Source organism: Dreissena polymorpha, chromosome 8 (genome assembly GCF_020536995.1).
Source record: "Dreissena polymorpha isolate Duluth1 chromosome 8, UMN_Dpol_1.0, whole genome shotgun sequence".
Taxonomy (NCBI): Eukaryota; Metazoa; Mollusca; class Bivalvia; order Myida; family Dreissenidae; genus Dreissena; species Dreissena polymorpha.
Genome location: NC_068362.1, coordinates 70,225,074 through 70,249,330, shown reverse-complemented (window position 1 = coordinate 70,249,330; position 24,257 = coordinate 70,225,074). Strand labels below are relative to the sequence as shown.

The 24,257-nt window shown below is 35.5% G+C and overlaps 1 protein-coding gene across 5 annotated transcripts; it reads right to left on the bottom strand.

The window, feature by feature from the left end:
• Nucleotides 1-2,245: 2,245 nt before the first annotated feature.
• On the bottom strand, nt 2,246-22,893 carry LOC127843113 (CDK2-associated and cullin domain-containing protein 1-like). 5 transcript variants are annotated; one of them, XM_052372929.1, is made up of 9 exons: nt 22,784-22,893; nt 22,058-22,205; nt 19,200-19,326; nt 16,283-16,391; nt 9,910-10,005; nt 8,070-8,172; nt 6,914-7,003; nt 5,106-5,247; nt 2,246-4,775 (listed from the first exon to the last, which is right to left on the bottom strand). In XM_052372929.1, the coding sequence occupies exons 2-9, from the start codon at nt 22,146-22,148 to the stop codon at nt 4,724-4,726; spliced, it is 810 nt and encodes a 269-aa protein (XP_052228889.1). In that variant the 5' UTR covers nt 22,149-22,205; nt 22,784-22,893; the 3' UTR covers nt 2,246-4,723. The 5 variants fall into 5 exon arrangements, with proteins under 5 accessions (XP_052228889.1, XP_052228891.1, XP_052228887.1 ...); XM_052372931.1 differs by having other exon boundaries at nt 22,762-22,890; XM_052372927.1 differs by having other exon boundaries at nt 22,615-22,888.
• Nucleotides 22,894-24,257: the final 1,364 nt, after the last annotated feature.

Below are 24,257 nucleotides of genomic sequence, written 5' to 3'. Positions count from 1 at the left end.
AAAGAGGTTAATCACATGAACATTCCTGAGAAATTTCATCAGAATTGGACAAGTAGTTTAGGAGAAGAAGATGTTTAAAGAAAAAGTTAACCCACGGACGCACTGACGCACACACGACGGACACAGGACCATGACATAAGCCCCGCTGGCCTTTGGCCAGTGGAGCTAAAAACGGGATCTGTATACAACCCCGCGTTCTAGGCTCCTTAAATTATATTGGGGTGGTAGGGGGGGGGGAGTCGGGAAGGTAATGCAATCAAATTTCACTATACGGTCTTATATCAAAAATCACAATCACGTCTTAAATTGAAATTTTATATACCTCGCAATTAATTTCGCTATATATTTCCTTGTATAAAACGTTAAATAAATGGCGTATATATTTTATATATATTATGTACCCCTATATACCTTAATTTGTGTTTATATCTGATAAACAAGTGTGCCAAACTGTCACGCCCGTTTTAAGGTTTGGACAACTTGATAACTTTATCATGACCCATATTTGAACTTGATCTACATATCATCTAGACACAACTTCTGATCAAATTTGATGAAAATAGGATGAAAACTACTTCAATTAGAAAGCGGACACCATGCTAAATGCTTGAAATGCACTAAAAGACCTCGTGACCTAGTTTTTGACCCGGCATGACCCATATTTGAACTTGACCTAGATATCATTTAGACACAACTTCTGACCAAATTTTGTGAAGATCGGATGAAAACTACTTCAATTAGAGAGCGAACACCATGCTAAATCCTTGAAATGCACTAAGTCTCCCTGTGACCTAGTTTTTGACCGGCATGACCCATATTTGAACTTGACCTAGATATTGTCTAGATACAACTTCTGACCACGTTTGGTGAAGATCGGATGAAAACAACTTCAGTTAGAGAGTGGACACCATGCTAAATGCTTGAAATGCACTAAGTGACCATGTGACCTAGTTTTTGACCCGGCATCACCAATATTTGAACTTGACCTAGATATCATTTAGACACAACTTCTGACATAATTTTGTGAAGATCGGATGAAAACTACTTCAATTAGAGAGTGGACACCATGCTGAATCCTTGAAATGCAGTAAGTTTCCCCGTGACCTAGTTTTTGACCCGGCATGACCCATATTTGAACTTGACCTAGATATTGTCTAGATAAAACTTCTGACCAAGTTTGGTAAAGATCAGATGAAAACTAATTGAAAAAGAAACCGTCGGAACGGGTGATGCTCCCCAACGTTTTTATTTTGTCACAATATTGCACTATATATTCAGATAAAAGGAAACGTCTCGAGGGCACAGTAGTTGGGGGGGACAATAATTTTTTTATAGAAAATTTCAAAGGGCCATAACTCTGTAAAAAATCATCCGACCAGAACCGGCTGATAATATGCACTTCTCCTCTTGGTTGTGAAGCTTCCCATAAAGTTTCATTGAATTCTGGTCATTAGTTGCTGAGAAATAGCCCGGACAAGAATTGCACTATATGTACAGTTAATGGAAAATTTCAAAGGGCCATAACTCTGTGAAAAATCATACGACCAAAACCGGCAGATAATATGCACATCTCCTCTTGATAGTGAAGCTTCCCGTAAAGTTTCATTGAATTCCGGTCATTAATTGCTGAGAAATAGCCCTGACAAAAATTGTGCAAGGACCAACACACGGAGAGACGAAGCGGCGACTATATGCTCCCCCTCCCCCCAATATTTTGGGGGAGCATAATTAGAGAGCGGACACTGCTGCTTACGCTGCCGCCGCCCGCCCACAGCCCACCCGCCAAGGGTAAACTATAATACGTTCCGTTTTGAAAAAACGTGCCTATAAAGGTATGGAGATACATGTATTTAAAGTAGGTACCCCATATCCTATTTCTATATATCAGAGACCCTGTAACTTGCCATATGTGTGAATATATATATATATATTTCCCGGAAAAGCAACCTTATGGAAAAACACTAATCTGCTGGCATAAATAAAGCTGACCTATTTATAATAATTTAAAAATCACACACCATATCTACCGTTCTTATTTAAATTATGCTCTTATTAATTGATATAACGGACCAACTTTTTTTTTACCGAGGGATTAGTGGGGTTTTCTAAACTTGTGCGAATTCCGGGATCAGTCTATTAAGCACTACACCGGTAAGTTTTGAATAATTATATGCTTATGTGTTACAAGATAACTAAAGTCCGCGACACTTAAGCCAGCGTGACAATAACAAAATAATCCATACACTATGTGAGAAACAGTATTGCATGCATATAATATTTTATTTATTAACAAATACATGTAACTGCAGATGTATACGCAATTTACAAATATCTTTAACAATTATTTACATACCTTTTTAACAATATATGCACACATGTATAAACGCATGAATAATCGGAAACAAAAGATAGATCAATGTCCACCTTGTACACTGACATAAGATGACATATGACATATTGCCAAATGATCTCAACAACATAATTTTATACTAAAAATAATGGGTGTAAAAACCATTTGTCGGAAATATTGCTTTCACTAAAATTAAAAATAGTTAAATGTCAAACCGACCACATCAAATACCACGAAGAAGCATTTAAATTTGAACTACAAAAACTATTGTTGATAAAATATTTCACTTACGCAATTAAAGTAAAAGTTTAAACAATAGGGTCATGGGCTCTAAGGCGCTCACCTGACACCAAAAGGAACTAGACTATTCTGAAAAAGTGGGAGCTTACTTATGACCATTGGACCAAAAAAGTGACGTCTAGACTATTAACAAGTTGTTGATTTTGAGATTGATCAAGCGGCCTAGTGTTTGAGCTCACAAGACCCAACTTCAATCTCAGTCAAGATTTCATTGGGACAAATAAAGATCTTACCAAGTTTCATGAAGATTGGCCATAAAATGTGTCATAACAAGTTTTCACTTTAGCCATGTATATAAGAAAAACTGCCCCAACCCCAGAGGTAATGTTTTTCAACAAACCAGAAGAATATTCCAAATAAACCGAGAAGTCATTAGAACAAGTGACTAAGATTTATTTAGATTGCACTAAAAATGTGACTTCTAGAGCGTTAACAAGGTTTCACAATAGCTAAATAAGGAAAAATGTCCTGTCCCCCTGGTGGCCATGTTCATCGACAAACCATAACAAAATATAACTGTTTAACAATATGAAGTAAGATGCTTTATTTTCTGATGTTTTCTCTTTCCCTTTCAAATGATGTAAATTGGTGTGATTCTTTGTTTAAAATAATATAGTAAATTTTTAAACATTTATGCAGCATACTGTTACATTGATGTTAACATTGTTATATTATTTTGGTTATCTGTGTTGTTTATCAAGATGAAAAAAGTTCTTTATATACAAATAAAGCTTATTAAGACTTATGAAGGTATGACTTATGAAGGTACTTATAGTTTTTTTATGTATTACCATATTTTTTCAAGTGATAATACAGTCAATGACATTATACATCAGTATTTTTCATCATAGGTTCTGAGAATTAAACGTTGTTTCAAACACTCTAGCAATTTTATAACATTATCCTTGCTCAAGGGTCATGTAAGAACAACATTAACCTGTTATGAATCGTTTCAAATCCTTTCAAACACATTTACTGAATTGGGAGACCCCCCACGCCAACAGTAAATTATCTATCGTTGTATTTTGAAATCAACAATATACCCTACACTTGCAGTCCCACAATCCAACTGTCAACTGTGAACTATTGCAATGTCAAATAAATGCAACAACCTTCAAGTCTTAAGTCATACACATCTACTATTATGTGTTGAAATTTATAATCAAACTTCAAGGCATTGTGTTGCAATTAATAATCAAACTTCACGACATTGCTCAAATTTAGAGTTTCATACATCTTCTAACAGATATGTGTTGCAATTTTAAATCAAGCTTATCGACATTAACTTCTGATGCAGACTCACGCATAGCAATATACCACCAGATTAACCCTTTGCATGCTGGGAAATTTGTCGTCTGCTAAAATGTTGTCTGCTGAATTTCTAAAATTAGCATTTTCTTCGATTTTTTTCAAAGAATACTATCAGAATAGCAAACAGTTTGGATCCTGATCATCTGGATCCAAACTGTTTGCAAAGGCCTTGAAAATTTGGTTCCCGCACTGAAAGGATTAAACAACTGTTCATTTCCACAATGGAAGCACACTCCATCCAATGCCTGCATACATGTACTAAAACGTGCATGTTTACTATTCCCTCCCTGTTGACACTCACTTGATATTATAGCTACAAAAAAATGCCTGCAGGGTTCAAATATGCATGATACACGTTGCCATTAAAAAGACATAAAACATTTCAGTAACATTACATACATTGATTTTTTATCAATATATTGATAACGACATAGTAACATTACATACATTGATTTTGTTTTCAATATATTGATAATGACATATATTGACATATAAAGTAATAGATATGTCAAACCAAGTAAAAAACACACGCACATGTGCACTTTTTTATATAGGGAACCATTTAAACTCATGTGGATATAAATAAATATCTGTTGAAACAGAATAATAGCTCTGGTTCTTTGTTAAAATCTCAGTTGAATGTAAAGCCTTAGCTTTGATGTAAGCACTCTGGTAGGGGGTGCTATGAAAGACTGTTTTGTTGTTCTAATTACAATTTCCATCGCAGCAACAGTACTCATTTTGGTGCAAAATCTGTTTCCCCTATACAGACAAGTCATCTTGTGTCCTCTTTCGACTGTTTGAGTTGTCAAGGCTGCAAATAGTAGTCAACAAAAGCTAGTATACTACAAAGAACTGGAGGAGCACTTTACAAATTAGATAAACTTCACATCCAAATAAAAACTTTTTTGGAAAATCTGTTGAATATCAATGCATTAATTAAACAAGATGATAAATCTTCACCCAGGCTATATATTAGATATTTGACTATATAGCCTAGAATTGAATGCATAGGGGTTGCTTAAGGTTCGGGTCAATGCAAGGGAAAAATCATACAACTTTTTCAAACTGATTCACTGACCATTATTAGTTATTTTAAACGTACAAGAGAGAACATAACTAAAAGGGGTTGGATGCAACTGACCTTTGAAAGTCTGGGCGACTTTTTATCTGTTGCTGTATTAACTGTGTTTCCCTCATATACTCTTCTAATTGTCCGGCAGATGTTGGAGGGTATATATTCGGAATGTACACCGAAAATACGTGTGGCTTGATGTTAGCGTAATCTGAAAGAAACATTTCACCATTTCCCACTTAGAAGCAAAGTGAAAATGTCTATGTGCAAACAGCATAAAACCAGAACAGCCTGCGAGTAACTCACAGTATGGTCAGGTTTTATGCTGTTTGCTGCTCATCAGTATGTTGACCGAAGGTTTGGAGATGAAGCCTTAAAAACTTGAATCCAGTAAATAACACTTTCTAAGGGACTACAAATGACTGAAAATGGGTATCTAAGGGGTAAAGAGTTAAATAAAGAGTGAGGTTAAACACACACAATTTTACAGATAAATACCTGCACATAAGGAATACATATAGTTCCAATAGTATATAACAGTTGAGTGGCTAGCGTAATAACATAGCATACAGGAAGTGGAGTCTTGAGCGTGAGGCAAGAAAATGCAATTCAAAAAACTGGTTTGTATACTATTGCAAGAATATACTAGCATAATATTACTTTTATTACAAACACTCAAGCACCAATATGCTCAATGAGAACATATTTATTGAAGCACAGTACAGAACACTGTGCTGAGTTATTATTAAATTAATGCTGGAAAATGTGGTCAAGCCAATTTGGTACAGTGTGTAGCATAAAACTGATTTTTTTTGTTCTGTCAACTCCCTGTTATTTCCCTGATTGGTAGTAAAGTATTTTGTTTAGATTTTAAACAGGTATACAATAAAAGTCTTCGACCAACCAACAAAGCCAGTGACAATGAAACATACTTAATGTTTCCAAAGCAACAAAATTACAAAACAATACCTTCATATTCAAAAGGAAGCAGATAATCTAAAAAAGCGTTGCCAACATTTTTTACCAATGATGGCATTTTTGCACTCATGAAATCATAAACAAAACAGTGTTTTCTGATTTTCCCCAACACAACTTCTTCGCTAAACAATTTGGTAACAGAGAAGTTTACCTGAACTTAACTAGTACACGTTTTTGCAAACAAAAAGAAACAGAGCAGTTTACCTGGACTTAACGAGTACATGTGTTTGCAAACAAATAGTAACAGAGGAGTTTACCTGGACTTAACGAGTACATGTGTTTGCAAACAAATAGTAACAGAGGAGTTTACTCGGACTTAACGAGTATAAGTTTTTTCAAACAAATAGTACCTAACAGAGCAGTATACCTGGATTTAACAAGTTCAAGTTTCTGTAAAGAAATAGTAACAGAGGAGTAAGCCTGGACTTAACAAGTTCAAGTTTTTGTAGGCAAATAGTAACAGATCAGTTTACCTGGAGTTAAAGAGTACAAGTTTTTGTAAACACATAGTAACAGAGCAGTTAACCTGGACTTAAAGAGTACAAGTTTTTGTAAACAAATAGTAACAGAGGAGTTTACCTGGACTTAAAGAGTACAAGTTTTTGTAAACAAATAGTAACAGAGGAGTTTACCTGGACTTAAAGAGTACACGTTTTTGTAAACAAATAGTAACAGAGGAGTTTACCTGGACTTAAAGAGTACAAGTTTTTGTAAACAAATAGTAACAGAGGAGTTTACCTGCACTTAATGAGAACAAGTTTTTGTAAACAAATAGTAACAGAGGAGTTTACCTGCACTCAACAAGTACACGTGTTTTAAACAAATAGTTTCAGAGGAGTTTTTCTGGACTTAACAAGTACAAGGTTTGTTTTCAAAGAAATAGAAACAGAGCAGTTTACCTGGACTTAATGAGTACAAGTTTTTCACCAAGGATGACATTGTAGCCGGTGGAACGCTGAAGGGCGTTGAATGGGCTTCTTCTAATGCAGCTAAAGGGTTGGCAAGAACAAAAATGCAAAAATAATAAACTGATATCATTTAAAGTAACATAAATACTCAAATCTATTTCACATTATAAATTGTTCTTATAAAAAAATCATTGTTCCTCATAGCAATAACCAAAAATTCAACACTAGATGTGGCATGGTTACATAGATTTAACGAGATACAAAATGCTCGTTTTTATTTGTGTGTGGAATAATATAATCCATTTTTAATTCCCACAACAATATCTATTTATATGACACACAAACACTAACTTGGTACATGAACATGTGTTTAATATATTGTCCCGCAAAAAAAGAGCATTTTGTATCTTGTTAAATCTATATTCCCAGACCATATCTAGCATTGAAATTTAAATTTTGGCTTAAATAAGGAAAATATATTTTTTATGTGTTAAATTTAATTTTGGAAATTTTGTACAAAGTATTTGTTGATTTTTAAGGGTTTATGGGCTTTCAATACTTAAAATTCCTTCCTCCACAATTTTGGGAGAAAACATCTCATGATATTTTGTTCAAATAAAAAATTAAAGGCCAAGCAAATGTAAGGACTTTTTGAAAAAGTGTCAACCTAAACATTTAAAAAGAACATTTTCCAAGCAATTATGACTAAATCGATAAAAGTCGATAAAAGTCATACAACAGCTAGGGGCTTTACTTTACTGTCTGCCATTTAATATTCGCTACAAAAAATAATGTCTCACAATGATTACATAAAACCCTAGACTTACAAATACAGAAAACTTGAACATCCCACATGCATTAACATCTGCTAATTGATCTATTTGTTGCAGCCTACTGCAAATGCTGTACAATGACTGTAACATAATATGATATTGTGGTGTCTTAATTGTCTATATAAAACATTAAATTTCTAAGCAGTTTTATGTTACAGAAAAAGACACTTAGTCATCCAACAAATAATAATATGCATTTTTTTTTAATTCTTTGTAAATTATGAAAGCTATCTGTTGATGTTTTTACAGAATCATATGCAATACATCAATTAATAATGTGCGCTAACACCTGATGAATATCTAAGCATACTTACTGAGCACCAAGGATATATATGTATCAACAACAGTGGTTTGAAACAACTTTCGCAGCTCTTCGTTCAAATCCGTTTTCAATTTGGTTTCTACATAAAAACGATTCTGAAACAAAATGACATATTCTATGAATAACTTAAAAATTGATACTATGACCATTTTAAGTATATTATCGCACATTTTGAAAAATAAAATAAAAATACATATGAACAGCAGTATTTCAAAGTAAAAAATAGTTTAAAATATAAACATTTGATTAGTAATGTACTCTATTGTACCAATACGTTGTGTAGTTTACATTTACAAACCTTTATATATTACACCAAAAGAAGATAATGTGCTAATATTAAGGTTAGTAACTACTATTTTGGGGATCAATAAAATATGCACAAGTTTTGTTTTGTATGTACATATATACAAATATAAAAAAATAAATCTAAGAAAGGTACTTATTCAAGCTAGATCCCCATTTAAGCATGCTTTAAAGCGGGTATATACGATTTTTTATATGTGTTTAATTGTAATATATTGATAAAATATGTTACAATAACACAAAATAGGCAAGAAAAATTATACATTAAAGCCGAATTTCATAAAATGCAGCAAAGACAAATTAGCGCCCCGAGCCGATAGTGACATACATATTTTCCTACAATAACTGAAGCATTCGTCTTTGTATTATAAACCGTTAAACTACGAGTAAGTTTAGATGCACATCGTACATGTATGGTATACATGCTGGCGAATTCGGCTGTACAGCCGTTTTCAATTTCAGAATTAAATATCTGGCTTATTTCGCATTTTTCTACACATGTTCTTCTTAACTTTTATTTTAATTTATATTGAAATATATATATATAATAAGTTTTTTACACAGTTTATATAAATTCATAAATATTTGACAAAATAGTATATACCCTCTTTAAGTTTCATCAAATTGGTCAAAGCTAAAGTTATTGACCGGACCCATTTTATTTCTAACAGTGACCTTGATCTTGATCAGACTCCTCCAAACACAATCCCTAGCTAGATCTACATGAACCCTAGCTATAAACCAAGTCTTATTAACCCTTTCCACTCAAAGGCAAAATGAACTTGGCTATGTGCAAACAGCATAAAACCAGAACAGCCTGCGAGTAACTCGACTCGCTGTCAGTTCAGGTTGTATGCTGTTTGCTGCTCATTAGTATATAAGGGTTGGAAATGAAGCCTTTAAAACTTGAATCTAGAAAAAAAGGTCATTTATTAAAATTAACTTTCTATGGGACTACAAATGCGTCAAAGTACATATCTAATTTGTAAAGGTTAAGATTGATCAATGCAAACTAAAGTTATCGCCCGTAAACCACCTGTTTGAAGCAACCTGCACATCCCCCTGCATGTCACAATCTAATAACCAGGCTTTGTTGATAATCTGGTTAACAATATATTCATTCCTTACTTTTCATGTGATTATTTTTACCTTGTTTATCTTTTTTTCAGGAAAAAAAGGCTTATAAATCTACACATTATTTGGCCTAAATGACCGATAAATAATGTTAAGCCAGTCAGTCTAAACATTATGTCCAAAAAGTATATTTGTATATGCATACTAATTATTTTCTACTGAAAAAATTCACCCAAACTCCTTTATTACATGGTTCACTTAAAATGACACTATATTAGTCTTGCAACAATGATATTTCCTGATGCAAAATGAACCTGCTAATAAAAACCTATGAACAAGGCAGCTACATCAAAGTTACGTAATCATTAGCACACCAACAAAGATATATACCATATAATTACAAGTACAAAGTAAAACTCAATACACTTTCAAAGTACAAGCATACTTTTGCATACCATATAATTAAATATCGGAACTATTCCACCAAGAGCAGTTAAGTACTGGTTCATAATGGAAGCAAATCTGTCCAGAAATCTAAATGGAGTATCAGTCTGAAAAAATAGAAACATCAATATGTGATATCTGATTAACCTCTGAAATAATACTTTATGCAATGGTTTTCCTACTGTTTTATATCACTAGAGATCAAAATATTGTTCATTCCATGGGTATGACATTTTTTTCATTCATGCTTACAAACAAAAACACCAAGATTTTCTCAGAGCTATTGTATTTTGAAGTATTTATTATCCCCTTACTTATACCCTCACTTCTTACCTGAAACAACCAACAAATGATTAAAAATGTGAAAAATATTTTCTACCTGAAACTAAATCAGGTAACTCCAATTTAAAATACTCCAGTAATCCTCTTGTTTTTACTTAAAAGCATTAATCTGAACTAATCTTAATAAGGTAAATATTCATCGGAATGTGTCATAACAATAACAATTGTGTTACATGTGTTTTTTCATCACCCCTAAAATCTTCAATTTGTACAGTAAAACACCTGTGCCCCCCCCCCCCCCTTCCCCTCCCTCTCACTTTTCACAGTCCTAACAAGTTGCCAACAAGAGATGTGTTTGTCAGAAACACAATGCCCCCTACTGCGCACCTTTGAAGCCATATATTTGACTTTTGACCTTGAAGGATGACCTTAACCTTGACCTTTCACCACTCAAAATGTGCAGCTACATGAGATACACATGCATGCCAAATATCAAGTTGCTATCATCATTATTGCAAAAGTTATTGGCAATGTAAAAGTTTTCGGATGGACGCACAGACTGACGGACTGACAAATAGTTCAACTGCTATATGCCACCCTACCTGGGGCATAATAATAATAAAAAAGTATGTTTCTACCAGATGCTATTGCAGCCCTTGATGCGTAAAAAAGACAGAACCGTAATTATTTTAATTATTAAAATTGTAATTCATGTGTATTTAGATATTTTCAATGCTTATTTCACTGAGAAACATATCTGGACCTCTTACGTCACAGAAAATAAACTGCAGCTTTACTTGATTGAGATTGAAGTTCGTGTAAAGGGAAAGACTTAACTACAGTAATTTTCACTATAGGCTCTTAAAAATGTATTTTGTTCAATAGCTTACAAATTTTACAATGAAATAGTGAATTTGTTTGAATTTACAGGACTGTTAAGCACATAGAATATCATGATGAATGACTTGAACCTGTGAGAGACAGTTCTAAAAAAACTAGAAATGACCATTACAAGGTGGTGACTAAAGTTTTGTTTATTTACTTGCATTTGTTATATACATATGTGTCTTGTATGATGCTTTTGTTGTGTATCTCACTATTTGGCAAGGATTCTTGGCCATAAATGAGTCGCATTCTGAAAAAAACTGGGCTTAATGCATGTGTGTAAAGTGTCGTCCCAGATTAGCCTGTGCAGTTCGCACATGCTAATCAGGGACAACACTTTCCGCCTAAATTGGATTTTTGCTTAGAAGACTCTTCATTTAAACAAAATGTCATAAAAGTGGAAGGTGTCGTCCCCGATTAGCCTGTGCGGGTTGCACAGGCTAATCTGGGACGGCACTTAACGCACATGAATTATGCCCAGTTTTCTAAGAACACAACTCAAATAATAAACTTCCTCTCTGGCTGTTGCAGCTGAAGGAAGTTTCACCTAATGCTTATTTGAGACATTGCCTATGGCATAAATACTTCCAGATAGACACATATTTACAAGTTTGAAAATACAAACGTACTATAGGAATTCCGTCTGCTCAATCCAAAGGTTGAGAGGAAATATTCTAATAACCATATACATGTATATATTAATAGAAAGGTGTAAATGGTTTTAACATTATTTTTTTTAAGTGTGAAAAAAAATGGTTTTCAGCTTGTCAACAATATGAACAAATGCTTGGACTGTACAGGGCAAAGCTTTAATATCTTCCTATTTCACTATCGATTGCATGCCAGAGTACCTCTTTGCACCTAATGTTTGATGGAAAAATGTATTCATCTGAACATTTTTTTAAAGCCAACAACATTTTAAACCTACCCCATTTAAGAGGTAAAAAAAGCCCTGCATTTTTAATATGCAACAAATTTTAAGGGAAACCTGCATGGTTCTATAGACTAAATTTGCTGCTAAATGTAAAGAGTAAGCAGGGTGATTCAGAGGAGTTTCCAGAGGAATGATCATGATGCTATATTACATCATCTATTAGGCTATTCAATAAGGAAAACTGCTATATATGACAAGAGGGCCATGATGGCCCTGAATCGCTCACCTGACTCATTAAGATCAGATGAAAACTATGACCTCTATTGTCTACACAATGTTTTTCTATGATTTGACCTAGTGACCTAGTTCCTGACTCAAGATGACCCAAATACAATCCCAATCCAGATTTCATCAAGATAAACATTCTGACCACAGTTCATAAATATTGGATGAAAACTGTGACCTCTATTGTCAACACAAGGTTTTTCTATTTATTTGACCTAGATTTTTACCCCAGATGACCCAAATACAATCCCACCCAGATTTCATCAAGAATTCTGACCAAATTTCATAAAGGTTGGATGAAAACTGTGATCTCTAATGTCTACACAAGGTTTTTCTATTATTTGACCTAGTGACCTAGTTTTTGACCCCAGATGACCCAAATAAGATCCCAACCCAGATTTCATCAAGATAAACATTCTGACCAAATTTCATAAAGATTGGATGAAAACTGTGACCTCTATTGTCTACAGAAGGTTGTTCTATTATATGACCTAGTGACCTTGTTTTTGACCCCAGATGACCCAAATACAATCCCAAACCGGATTTCATCAAGATAAACATTTTGACCAAATTTCATCAAGATTGGATGCAAACTGTGACCTCTACTGTCTACACAAACAAATTGTTGACGGACGGACGCATGGACACACGCAGGCACGCACAACGGACGCCGGACATCACACGATCACATAAGCTCACCGTGTCACTTTATGACAGGAGACCTAAAAATATGTGTCGGAGATAAACATGAACAGATGTGGTTAAAATCCCATAGAAACAAGGGCTGTTTGTAAAACATGCATGCCCCCCTATATGGGCTATAAGTTGTAGTAGCAGCCATTGTGTGAATACGCTTTTGAATACGTTTTTTGTCACTGTGAATGGTGGTGGTGGTGGTGGTGGTGGTGGTGTAGTAGTAGTAGTAGTAGTAGAAGTAGTAGTAGTAGTAGTAGTAGTAGTAGTAGTGGTAGTAGTAGTAGTAATAGTAGTAGTAATAGTAGTTGTAGTAGTAGTAGTAGTAGTAGTAGTAGTAGTAGTAGTCGTAGTAGTAGTAGTAGTAGTAGTAGTAGTAGTAGTAGTAGTAGTAGTAGTAGTAGTAGTAGTAGTAGTTAGTAGTAGTAGTAGTAGAAGTAGTAGTAGTAGTAGTAGTAGTAGTAGTAGTAGTGGTAGTAGTAGTAGTAGTAGTAGTAGTAGTGGTAAAAGTAGTAGTAGTAGTGGCCAGTAGTAGTAGAAGTGGTGGGTGGTGGTGGTGGTGGTGGTGGTGGTGGTGGTACTAGTAGTAGTAGTAGAAGTAGTAGTAGTAGTAGTAGTAGTAGTAGTAGTAGTAGTAGTTGTAGTAGTTAGTAGTAGTAGTAGTAGTAGTAGTAGTGGTAGTAGTAGTAGAAGTAGTAGTAGTAGTAGTAGAAGTAGTAGTAGTAGTAGTAGTAGTAGTAGTAGTAGTAGTAGTAGTAGTAGTAGTAGTAGTAGTAGTAGTAGCAGTAGCAGTTAGCAGAAGCAGTAGCAGAATTACAAGACCAATACTTAAGAATGATCAATTGGGAAAGGTAACCTAGCACTGGCAGTAAATATGGGGCTCATTTACAGGTCAGATTTGGAATCTCTGCTGTAAAATGAGATTTTGAATGAATTAAAGGGAGGCAAATCTGTAATAAAAAGAACATGCATAAACCGTAGTTGTTTCCCTTGTTTGAACCATGCTAAATCCTTACAAGTTTGGGAAGAATTGAATGAAAAATTTGGACTTTATTGCATAAACACCATTTTCTCAATTCAAGGGGAGGTAATTCTGTACTTCATGGACCAATAATGCTCATTTTTTGTAGGGTTTGTGTCCTCATTGATATAAAGACACTGTGCAAATTTGGAAAGGATCGGACAAAAAATGTGGAAGATTTTTAAAAGTTTTCACAAAATAGGCAAAAACGAATAAACATGCAAAGTTCAACAAGCTCCTGCAGCCATGTTTTTTGACGAATCAAATTTCTTTGAACAACTTTTTCAGGGGAGCCTTCAAAGGTCATCCCTGTGAAATTTTTTGAAAATCTGATGAGCGGTTTCTGACAAGAAGATTTTTTAAGGTTTTTACCATATATGGTCATGGCGGCCATCTTGGTTATGTGATCAAATTTTTTTTAACAATTCTTTTGTCCCACGACCTAGGGATGCTCCACATGAAATTTAGTTGAAATTGGCTCAATGGTTTAGTAGAAGAAGATGTTTACAAATTGTTTACAGACAGACAGACGGCCGGACGCCGGACGCTGAGTGATCACAATAGCTCACCCCCAGCTATCGCTCAGGTGAGCTAAAAAACAAGGCCCCTGCCCTGCATTCAGAAATGTCTGCAGACCAATTTCAACTTAAGATTGAATTTAAATTTCAAATAAAAATTCTATGTTTTCTGCTTACCAAGGGATAAGAAAATTATTTGGCAATATTTCTCAATTGTTAAAACACATACAGATCTACACAAAATAGCCGATGACCAAGGAACCATGTTAATTCAAGGAAGAGAGGAGCTATGTTCATCAAAGGGATCCAAGGAACCATAATAATTAATTGGACCCAAGGAACCATATTAATTTATTGGACCCAAGGAACCATATTAATTTATTGGACCCAAGGAACCATAATAATTAATGGGACCCAAGGAACCATATTACTTAATGGGACCCAAGGAACCATATTAATTTATGGGACCCAAGGAACCATATTAATAAATGAGACCCAAGGAACCACATTACTTAATGGGACCCAAGGAACCATATTAATTAAATGGACCAATGGAACCAGGTTAATTAAAGGGACCCAAGAACCATATTAATTAATGTGACCCAAGGAACCATATTAATTAATGGGACCCAACTTCAGAAACCATGATGTTAATTAATGGGACCCAAGGAACCATATTAATTAATGGGACCCAAGGAACCATATTAATTTAACAGACCAATGGAACAAGTCTAATTAAAGGGACCCAAGGCATCATGTTAATTAAAGGCACATAAGGAACCATATCAATTAAAGGGACCCAAGGAACCATGTTGATGAAAGAGACCCAAGGAGCAATGTTTGTTTAAGGAGTTTCCCTCAGTTTTCTCCAGGTAGATATACAAAATAGCTTTGTGAATGCAGGCCCTACTTTCTAAAACATGGATCATTTTAGCTTATTTCTGTGATGTTAACATTCTAATGCAAAAACAAACTAGAGCTTTGTCACAGACGTGACGAATACCCCCACATGCCGCATTGACACAGAATATTTTGCATGTTGTCTTCACAAAAAACACCAGACACCATGCTCAATGTTTAAAACGCACTAAGTGACCCTGTGACCTAGTTTTTGAACCGTCATTGCCCATGTTCGAACTTGGCCTACACATCATCTAGATACAACTTCTGACCAAGTTTGGTAAAGATCGGATGTAAACTACTTGAATTAGAGAGCGGACACCATGCTGAATGTGTAAAATGTACTACGTGACCCCATGACCTAGATTTTGATCTGGCATGGCCCATGTTTGAACTTGGCCTTAAGATCATCTAGATAAAACTTCTGACCAAGTTTGGTGAAGATCAGATGAAAACTACTTGAATTAGAGAGCAGACATCATGCTGAATGTTAAAAAACGCACTTAGTGACCCTGTGACCTAGTTTTTGACCTGGCATGACCAATATTCGAACTTGGCCTTAAGATCATCTAGATACAACATCTGACCAAGTTTGGTGAAGATAGGATGAAAACAACTTAAATTAGAGAGCAGACACTAAATATGGACCGACAGACCAACAGACCGACCGACAAGCTCACTTCTATATACCCCCCCTAAACTTCGTTTGTGGGGGTATAAATACACATCAAAATCTACAAAAAAATAGCCAGGTACCTAATGAACCTGGTAAATTTAAAGCGTCTCCCTAAGTTTTCCAGTGTCTCCCTAAGTAGCCGAAAAAAGTGATCATTTGAGCTTATTTGTTAAAATATTTATATAAAAAATAATACATGAAGATCTACACAAAATAACCCAGCAACTTTATGAAAGTGGTCTCTACTTACTAAAGCCTGTAGCTCCTGTGAGAGTGTTGCTAGGTGGCGGCTCATGTGCTCTATGACATCCTGGTATAGCCTCTCTGAGAACTGCTTGCAAACACACTTGTACACGCAGCTGAAGCAGTAAAAGTGCGCTTTCATTATTGGTATGAATGGGGCTTTCATTAACTTTATTAAATGTGTAATTGGGACTTCCTGGCTAATGATTCTGGAAGCATTCATATCTGAAAAGCAAACATTAAGATTTCAAAATTGGTGTTATTTGGCCTTGCATTTATTTTCAATAATATGAATTATACATTTTTCCTGGTATATCATTATGCTTGGATATCTTTAAGTTTGGAAATTATTAACATCAAAATATTCTAATACTGCACTCAATCGAGTATCATAACATCAAAGAAATGCTTATTGACTCTTGCTTGTGTAAGTCTTGTTTTTACAAACAGCAAATTGCAAATGCTAAACATGTAAGTCTGATGTTAACAAACGGCAAAAATTTATGTAAAATATTTACATAAATAGTTATAAAATTTTGTCCAGCTGAAACTTTTTGCATGTGTTAGAAAGTTAGTAAAAATGAAATATACATGTAAAACCTTCCCCTATTGATCATGGTATAGTAGAGTTATAAAAGTAACATGACAATTTTAGTGCGCAATTAGTGTAGCCTAATTTTTGTAAAAATAGTATTATATTGCTAATCTTTCACCTTTTAATAAAAGTTTAAATCAACAAACTCAAAATTGCAAAAAATAACCACTCATTGACCCTTCAATTTTAATGCAAGTATTTGTTAATCTTAATTTCTCTTCAAAAAGTTAAGAGACGTTTACTGCACAGGTTGAAAAAGCTGTACTTCTTTGTGTTTTAACTCGTGTTCCCTTGCAGCCCGATGACCAATTAGAATTGTGTATTCTTGTGTATAACAATTATGAGATTATTTTTCATTTGACTAAATATATCAAAAGCTTTAATAATGGTAGGATTAAAAACAATTCTTCATATGTTTTTTTTAATCTGTGTTTAAATGTACAGCTTAACATTTATTCCATGATTTACTTATTTGGTTTCTTTATATTTGTATGTGTACATTACCAATTAACAGACTTCTATTTTAAATCCAGAAAATAAAGTAATTGTCAATCACTAATATTTTCTGATTCATCTCACTGAATGGTCCTGTACATCTGTTCATAGGAGATGGGTATACAGTGACCCCAGATAGTACCTGTACATCTGTTCATAGGAGATGGGTATACATTGACCCGTGGTCTGATACTACCTGTACATCTGTTCATAGGAGATGGGTATACAGTGACCTGGGGTCTGATACTACCTGTACATCTGTTCAAAGGAGATGGGTATACAGTGACCTGGGGTCTGATACTACCTGTACATCTGTTCATAGGAGATGGGTATACAGTGACCTGGGGTCTGATACTACCTGTACATATGTTCATAGGAGATGGGTATACAGTGACCCGGGGTCTGATACTACCTGTACATCTGTTCATAGGAGATGGGTATACAGTGACCTGGGGTCTGATACTACCTGTACATATGTTCATAGGAGATGGGTATACAGTGACCCGGGGTCTGATACTACCTGTACATCTGTTCATAGGAGATGGGTATACAGTGACCTGGGGTCTGGTGCAACCTGTACATCTGTTCATAGGAGATGGGTATACAGTGACCTGGGGTCTCATACTGCCTGTACATCTGTTCATAGGAGATGGGTATACAGTGACCTGGGGTCTGATACTACCTGTACATCTGTTCATAGGAGATGGGTATACAGTGACCTGGGGTCTGATACTACCTGTACATCTGTTCATAGGAGATGGGTATACAGTGACCTGGGGTCTGATACTACCTGTACATCTGTTCATAGGAGATGGGTATACAGTGACCTGGGGTCTCATACTACCTGTACATATGTTCATAGGAGATGGGTATACAGTGACCCGGGGTCTGATACTACCTGTACATCTGTTCATAGGAGATGGGTATACAGTGACCCGGGGTCTGATACTACCTGTACATCTGTTCATAGGAGATGGGTATACAGTGACCTGGGGTCTGGTGCAACCTGTACATCTGTTCATAGGAGATGGGTATACAGTGACCTGGGGTCTGGTGCAACCTGTACATCTGTTCATAGGAGATGGGTATACAGTGACCCGGGGTCTGATACTACCTGTACATCTGTTCATAGGAGATGGGTATACAGTGACCCGGGGTCTGATACTACCTGTACATCTGTTCATAGGAGATGGGTATACAGTGACCTGGGGTCTGATACTACCTGTACATCTGTTCATAGGAGATGGGTATACAGTGACCTGGGGTCTGATACTACCTGTATATCTGTTCATAGGAGATGGGTATACAGTGACCTGGGGTCTGATACTACCTGTACATCTGTTCATAGGAGATGGGTATACAGTGACCCGGGGTCTGATACTACCTGTACATCTGTTCATAGGAGATGGGTATACAGTGACCTGGGGTCTGATACTACCTGTACATATGTTCATAGGAGATGGGTATACAGTGACCCGGGGTCTGATACTACCTGTACATCTGTTCATAGGAGATGGGTATACAGTGACCTGGGGTCTGATACTACCTGTACATATGTTCATAGGAGATGGGTATACAGTGATACTACCTGTACATCTGTTCATAGGAGATGGGTATACAGTGACCTGGGGTCTGATACTACCTGTACATATGTTCATAGGAGATGGGTATACAGTGACCTGGGGTCTGATACTACCTGTACATATGTTCATAGGAGATGGGTATACAGTGATACTACCTGTACATCTGTTCATAGGAGATGGGTATACAGTGACCTGGGGTCTGATACTACCTGTACATCTGTTCATAGGAGATGGGTATACAGTGATACTACCTGTACATCTGTTCATAGGAGATGGGTATACAGTGACCCGGGGTCTGCGTCAGCAGTTGACTGATGGCCTGCTCCAGCTTGGGCCAGTACTGGGTCTCATAGTCCTCCATGCTTATAGTCATCAACACTGTGGACGAAACAATGTGAGCCTCACTCTGGGAAAACAGGGCTTAATGCATCATGTGCCTAAAGTGCCGTCTCAGATTAGCCTGCGCAGTCTGGACAGGTTTATCCGGGATGACACTTTCTGCTTTTATTGTATTTTTGTTTTATGGAAGTCTCATATTGGAAAAAATCCAGTTTAAGCCTAAAGTGTTTTCCTTGATTAGCCAGTGTGGACTTGAAATGGATGACATTAAACTAATGAGGCAGTCCAAGAGACAGTAATATCCCCAGATAAGTAGATTGAGCACTGATAAAAGTATTGAGAAATAATAGCTTTACTATTTTTATAATTAAAAGGGATTTCATAAAGAAAACACTTTTTTTGCAAGCTGGGTGGTAACTTTATTTATTTTGTTTAAATGCTGTTTGAAAATAATAGATTGTATGCTTGAAGTATTCGTTAATTAAAGTTGAAATGTAAACAATCCATGGTATATATAATGTTATTTTCATCTATAACTATTAAGTTTTAGATGTTATTTATTTTTTTAAAGATAGTACCATACGCTCTATAAGATATTTTGCTTGGAAAAAAAGACTTGGGGAACATGAGCAATGATCCAAAGTGAATTCCTTCCAGAGGAGGGTTCAGTGCAATGTGACAGTGAATATTGTAATTTTTGAGCCACTAATCTCAATTTGCAAGCAATTAGGCCATCCTTAAAAATTCTTTTGTTTGGCATAACCCGACTGACCCACTAAAATCGGCCCGACTGAATGTTTTTTTGTTACTTTCCAAAACAAAATTTTTTTTTGCTCGCCAAAACTTCTTTCCGCTTAATTTGTCCTTTCCGCTTTTTATCCTTTCCGGTTGTTTGCGTCATTAAATTGAAAGCTCTTTCAAGGATATCTAGAATAGCAATGAACAAAACGCGTACCGGTATTTATTTGAGTCGCCTATTTATTTGACATAAGCATATGCGATTAATAAGACTTTAAATACAATTAAACCACTCTTGTTTTTCTCGTATCCCTTTAATTAAAATACGCTGCTGTCGTTAAGGATAGTTTGGGAGTAAAAAAAACAAATTAATTAATTATCACAGTTCAATTCAATTCGGCAATCGGCAGAGATGTGAACTATTATCGCCATATAACTAATTATCACTCTTTAATTCAGATCGGTAAATATTCTGTAGAAAGATAAAAAGTAGTCAGCTTAGAAATATTTATTGACATGTATTGTAGCGTTTTTGTTTCATTTGCTTATCTCTTTATACGACTTTCCGACCGGTCGCTAATTTGTAGACAGACGGCGATATTACATGTGTATTCAAATTATACAACATCTGCGCATGAAAGACTCAATATCATCCGATAGCTCCGCCTGTTCTCACGTTTCATTCAACAACGTCATGTCATGTGTAAGCGAGCTCAATGCTGATTGGCCAGCTACCATGTGCACTTCATTAACAATAAGGTCAAGCAATGTCTAAACGGGTAAAGACCGGGTTTCGTTAACTGTTCGAATTGCAAACACTTTCATTGAAACAAAGAGACAAATATAGAAAACCAGTCCGGATTAAAAAGGGCGGATGTTTTCAACGAAATTTTACTAGATTTTCGCATTTTGGTAATTTAGATTTTTCTTGAGCCAAATTTTCAATAGTTTTGCAAATGACTCAAATGGCGAAAGACAGCGCGAGCATTGCGAACGTGTTATTATTGGAATAAATGCTCACTACTACATGGCTCGCCCTGTCGTTCGCCATTTGCAAAAGAATAGCGAATTTGGCTAAAGAAAAATATAATTTGCGTTAAATTTCATTGAAAACATCCGCCATTTTAATCCGGAGTGTTTTTTTTAAACTATTTTTCTCTTTGTTTCCATGAACAATTTGAAGCGCATATGGTAGCAGGTCAATCAACATTGAGTTCGCTATCAGGTAATATTGGGTCATTCATGAGCAGATAATGGAATACACAGTTGATATTGTCGTCTGCCTACAATATAACGGCCGATGGCAAAAGTCGTATAAAAAATAAGTAAATGAAAAGAAGCTCTTTATAGAAAAAATAGACTTACGAATACACGTGCGGTGATACGGACGGTGCAGATAAATCTTTACCAATTTCCTTTCATGAGGCAGAAGACTTGGAGCTTTATTTGATAATTACCTTTCAGTTTGGTATATGTCGGAGTTCAACGTCAGAAAAAAAAATACTAAAAAAATATAATCCCTACCTACCGACCCACCCAAATTTACCTGGGTCGGGTTATGCCAAACAAACAATTTTTTAAGGGAGGCCTTATCCGCAGGGCTAAACACCAACTTTGGGGAAAGGGCCACAGCATTTTTTTCGGGGATAAAAAGACACAATTTTCTTGCTTGGGGTAATGCAAAATACTGAGGTAGGTTGGAAATTTAGAGAAAAATGCATGATTTTAAAGAAATTTCTGGAGGGGAAAGGGCTTTTGGTTAAGGGGAAGAAAAAGAGGCCCCTTGCGAAGAAGGGTTTTTTGGCCCTGATCCACAAACTTCGAAAAAAGAGTAGGGTGTGGGTTCAGCACTCTGTACAGAGCTTTTTATTGTACTCTAAATCTTGGAGGAAAAAATTGCATGGTGAGCATGAACACTTATCTTGAGACTCTCATGGGATTGAAAGAAGGGGGTGAGATTCAGTCTTTTGTGAATGGGGCCCTTTTTCAGCCCCTTATCAGATATCCGCGCAGAATAAAAGAAGGGACTCACCCATGCTTCCAGGCCTCAGGAGAGGATTTTGCTGCTGATTCCATTGAGCTGCCTCTGCCTCACTGGCCGCTTCATCCATTGGTTCATCCATGTGACCCAGTACAAATAACTATCTTGGCATTTAATGGTGTGAAGCAATTCAATCCAACTGAAAAAAATGAAAATAATAATTTCTGATTTATCAAAAAATGTTTGTGGTATAATGAGATGAGATTATGAAAAGTCCACTAGTGAACGGACCTTATCATACTTGTATCATGTATGTCCTGTAAGAACTTCCTGTCGTTCATTATCACATGGGTTAATAAAAATGATTAAATATCTAATTTTCGAAGTTGGGGCTTAAAGTACTTTTAATTTGAATGGTGATAACTGGCTACTGGGTTATCTCAGTTGGCAGATCTATGCAATATTTCAGGCAGTCTTGGGTTAAAGCCCAGTACTGTGCTTTTTTTTCCTTTGCAAATTCTTTGCAAAAGATGCTATTATAACAGAAAATAACAACTTAACATAAATAATTGTAAGAACGCTTATCAACAATCTAAACATATACTTACATACGTTTTTGGGGCTTTTTGAATAACGACAATATTTTAATAATCAGTTGTCCGAAATTTAACTGATGTCCGAAAGAACACTCAGAAACAGAAACTTGAATAACACAGTTTCCCCCACATAAGGAAAATTGATCATCGATTCTTAACCTCTGTATATATTTACACATACAACTGAACATTAGGATTAAGTTTGTGAGTCCATGTGCTGAGAGTTATGTGTAAACTTTTGTTTGTTTTGATTTAGTTGATGCTTTATTATTATTCGAGGACGGCAGGTCAAAACGGCCTTAGACCACAACGTTCATAATATGAGAAAGAAATATGTCGCGCTGTCCAGATCAAAGTCTTATTTCACAAAAAAAAATTAACCTGTTTTTTAAAAATAACACACTTCTCTCTCTCTTTTACATCTTTTTATTTCAGTCTTACTAACATTCTTGTCGGTTGACCAGCGACAGGTCTATGTCCCCAGAAGGTGTTTGACCTTACTAGAAGATAGATAGATAGATAGATAGATAGATAGATAGATAGATAGATAGATAGATAGATAGATAGATAGATAGAGAGAGAGAGAGAGAGAGAGAGAGAGAGAGAGAGAGAGAGAGAGAGAGAGAGAGAGAGAGGAGAGAGAGAGAGAGAGGAGAGAGAGAGATAGAGAGAGAGAGAGAGAGAGAGAGAGAGGAGAGAGAGAGAGAGAGAGAGAGAGACTAGACCAGAGAAACAGAGACCGATAGACAGATAGACAGAGAGATTAAGCTAGAGACATATATAGAGAGAGAGCAAGATAGATAGAGAGGATAGAAGAGAGAGAGAGAGAAGAGGAGAGAGAGAGAGAGGATAGAGAGAGAGAGAGAGAGAGAGAGAATGATTGAATGATCATTGTTGTGTCCGGCGGTAAAACTAGCTACGGAAAACAACTATACAATTTTATTATATTAGTTTTTGTTTTTAATTTTACATTAAGATTTTACGTTTTTTTCTGTAAGATTACATGCACCTGCATAACTATGATTATAAGTATTATACTGTATTAAAGTTATTTATCTGCTGAGACAATTTTTATATTTAGTATTACTAATGATTCCCAATATTTGATGATTTCATTGGCTTGTGCTCTAATCTTAGACGGTTTATACATCGAGTGGCGTTTCATAGCAACGATCAACACGTATATTTATGTATCCTGGCATATCAACATTATTGGATACTGCAAAGTCATCATTTATTTGTATACTATAATTTCTATTGTAAACGCACGTAGTATTTGTCTTGTCTTCAAGTGTTAATATTCCTAACATGCAGTATTACCCAAATGAAATAAACATATTAAATAAATAACACAAGTATACATTATTTATACAAAGCATGCATGTTTGTCTAAAAGATGTATAAATTATGAAAATTAGTCTAAACTGTTTTAATAATGTCAAAACAATAATAACATGATCGAATAAGGTCAACAAAATAACTACCACATGAACCTGAAATAAAATGTTGTTTTCGAAATATTTTGAATATTATTTGCGTCGTTTTCGATATCTGAAGTTATTTTCGCAAAACGTTGTTATGGTTTTCTATTTTTGCATTTTAACGGTTTATAGACCATTATTTACTGTTATGTACACGTTTTTGCATTTTATTGG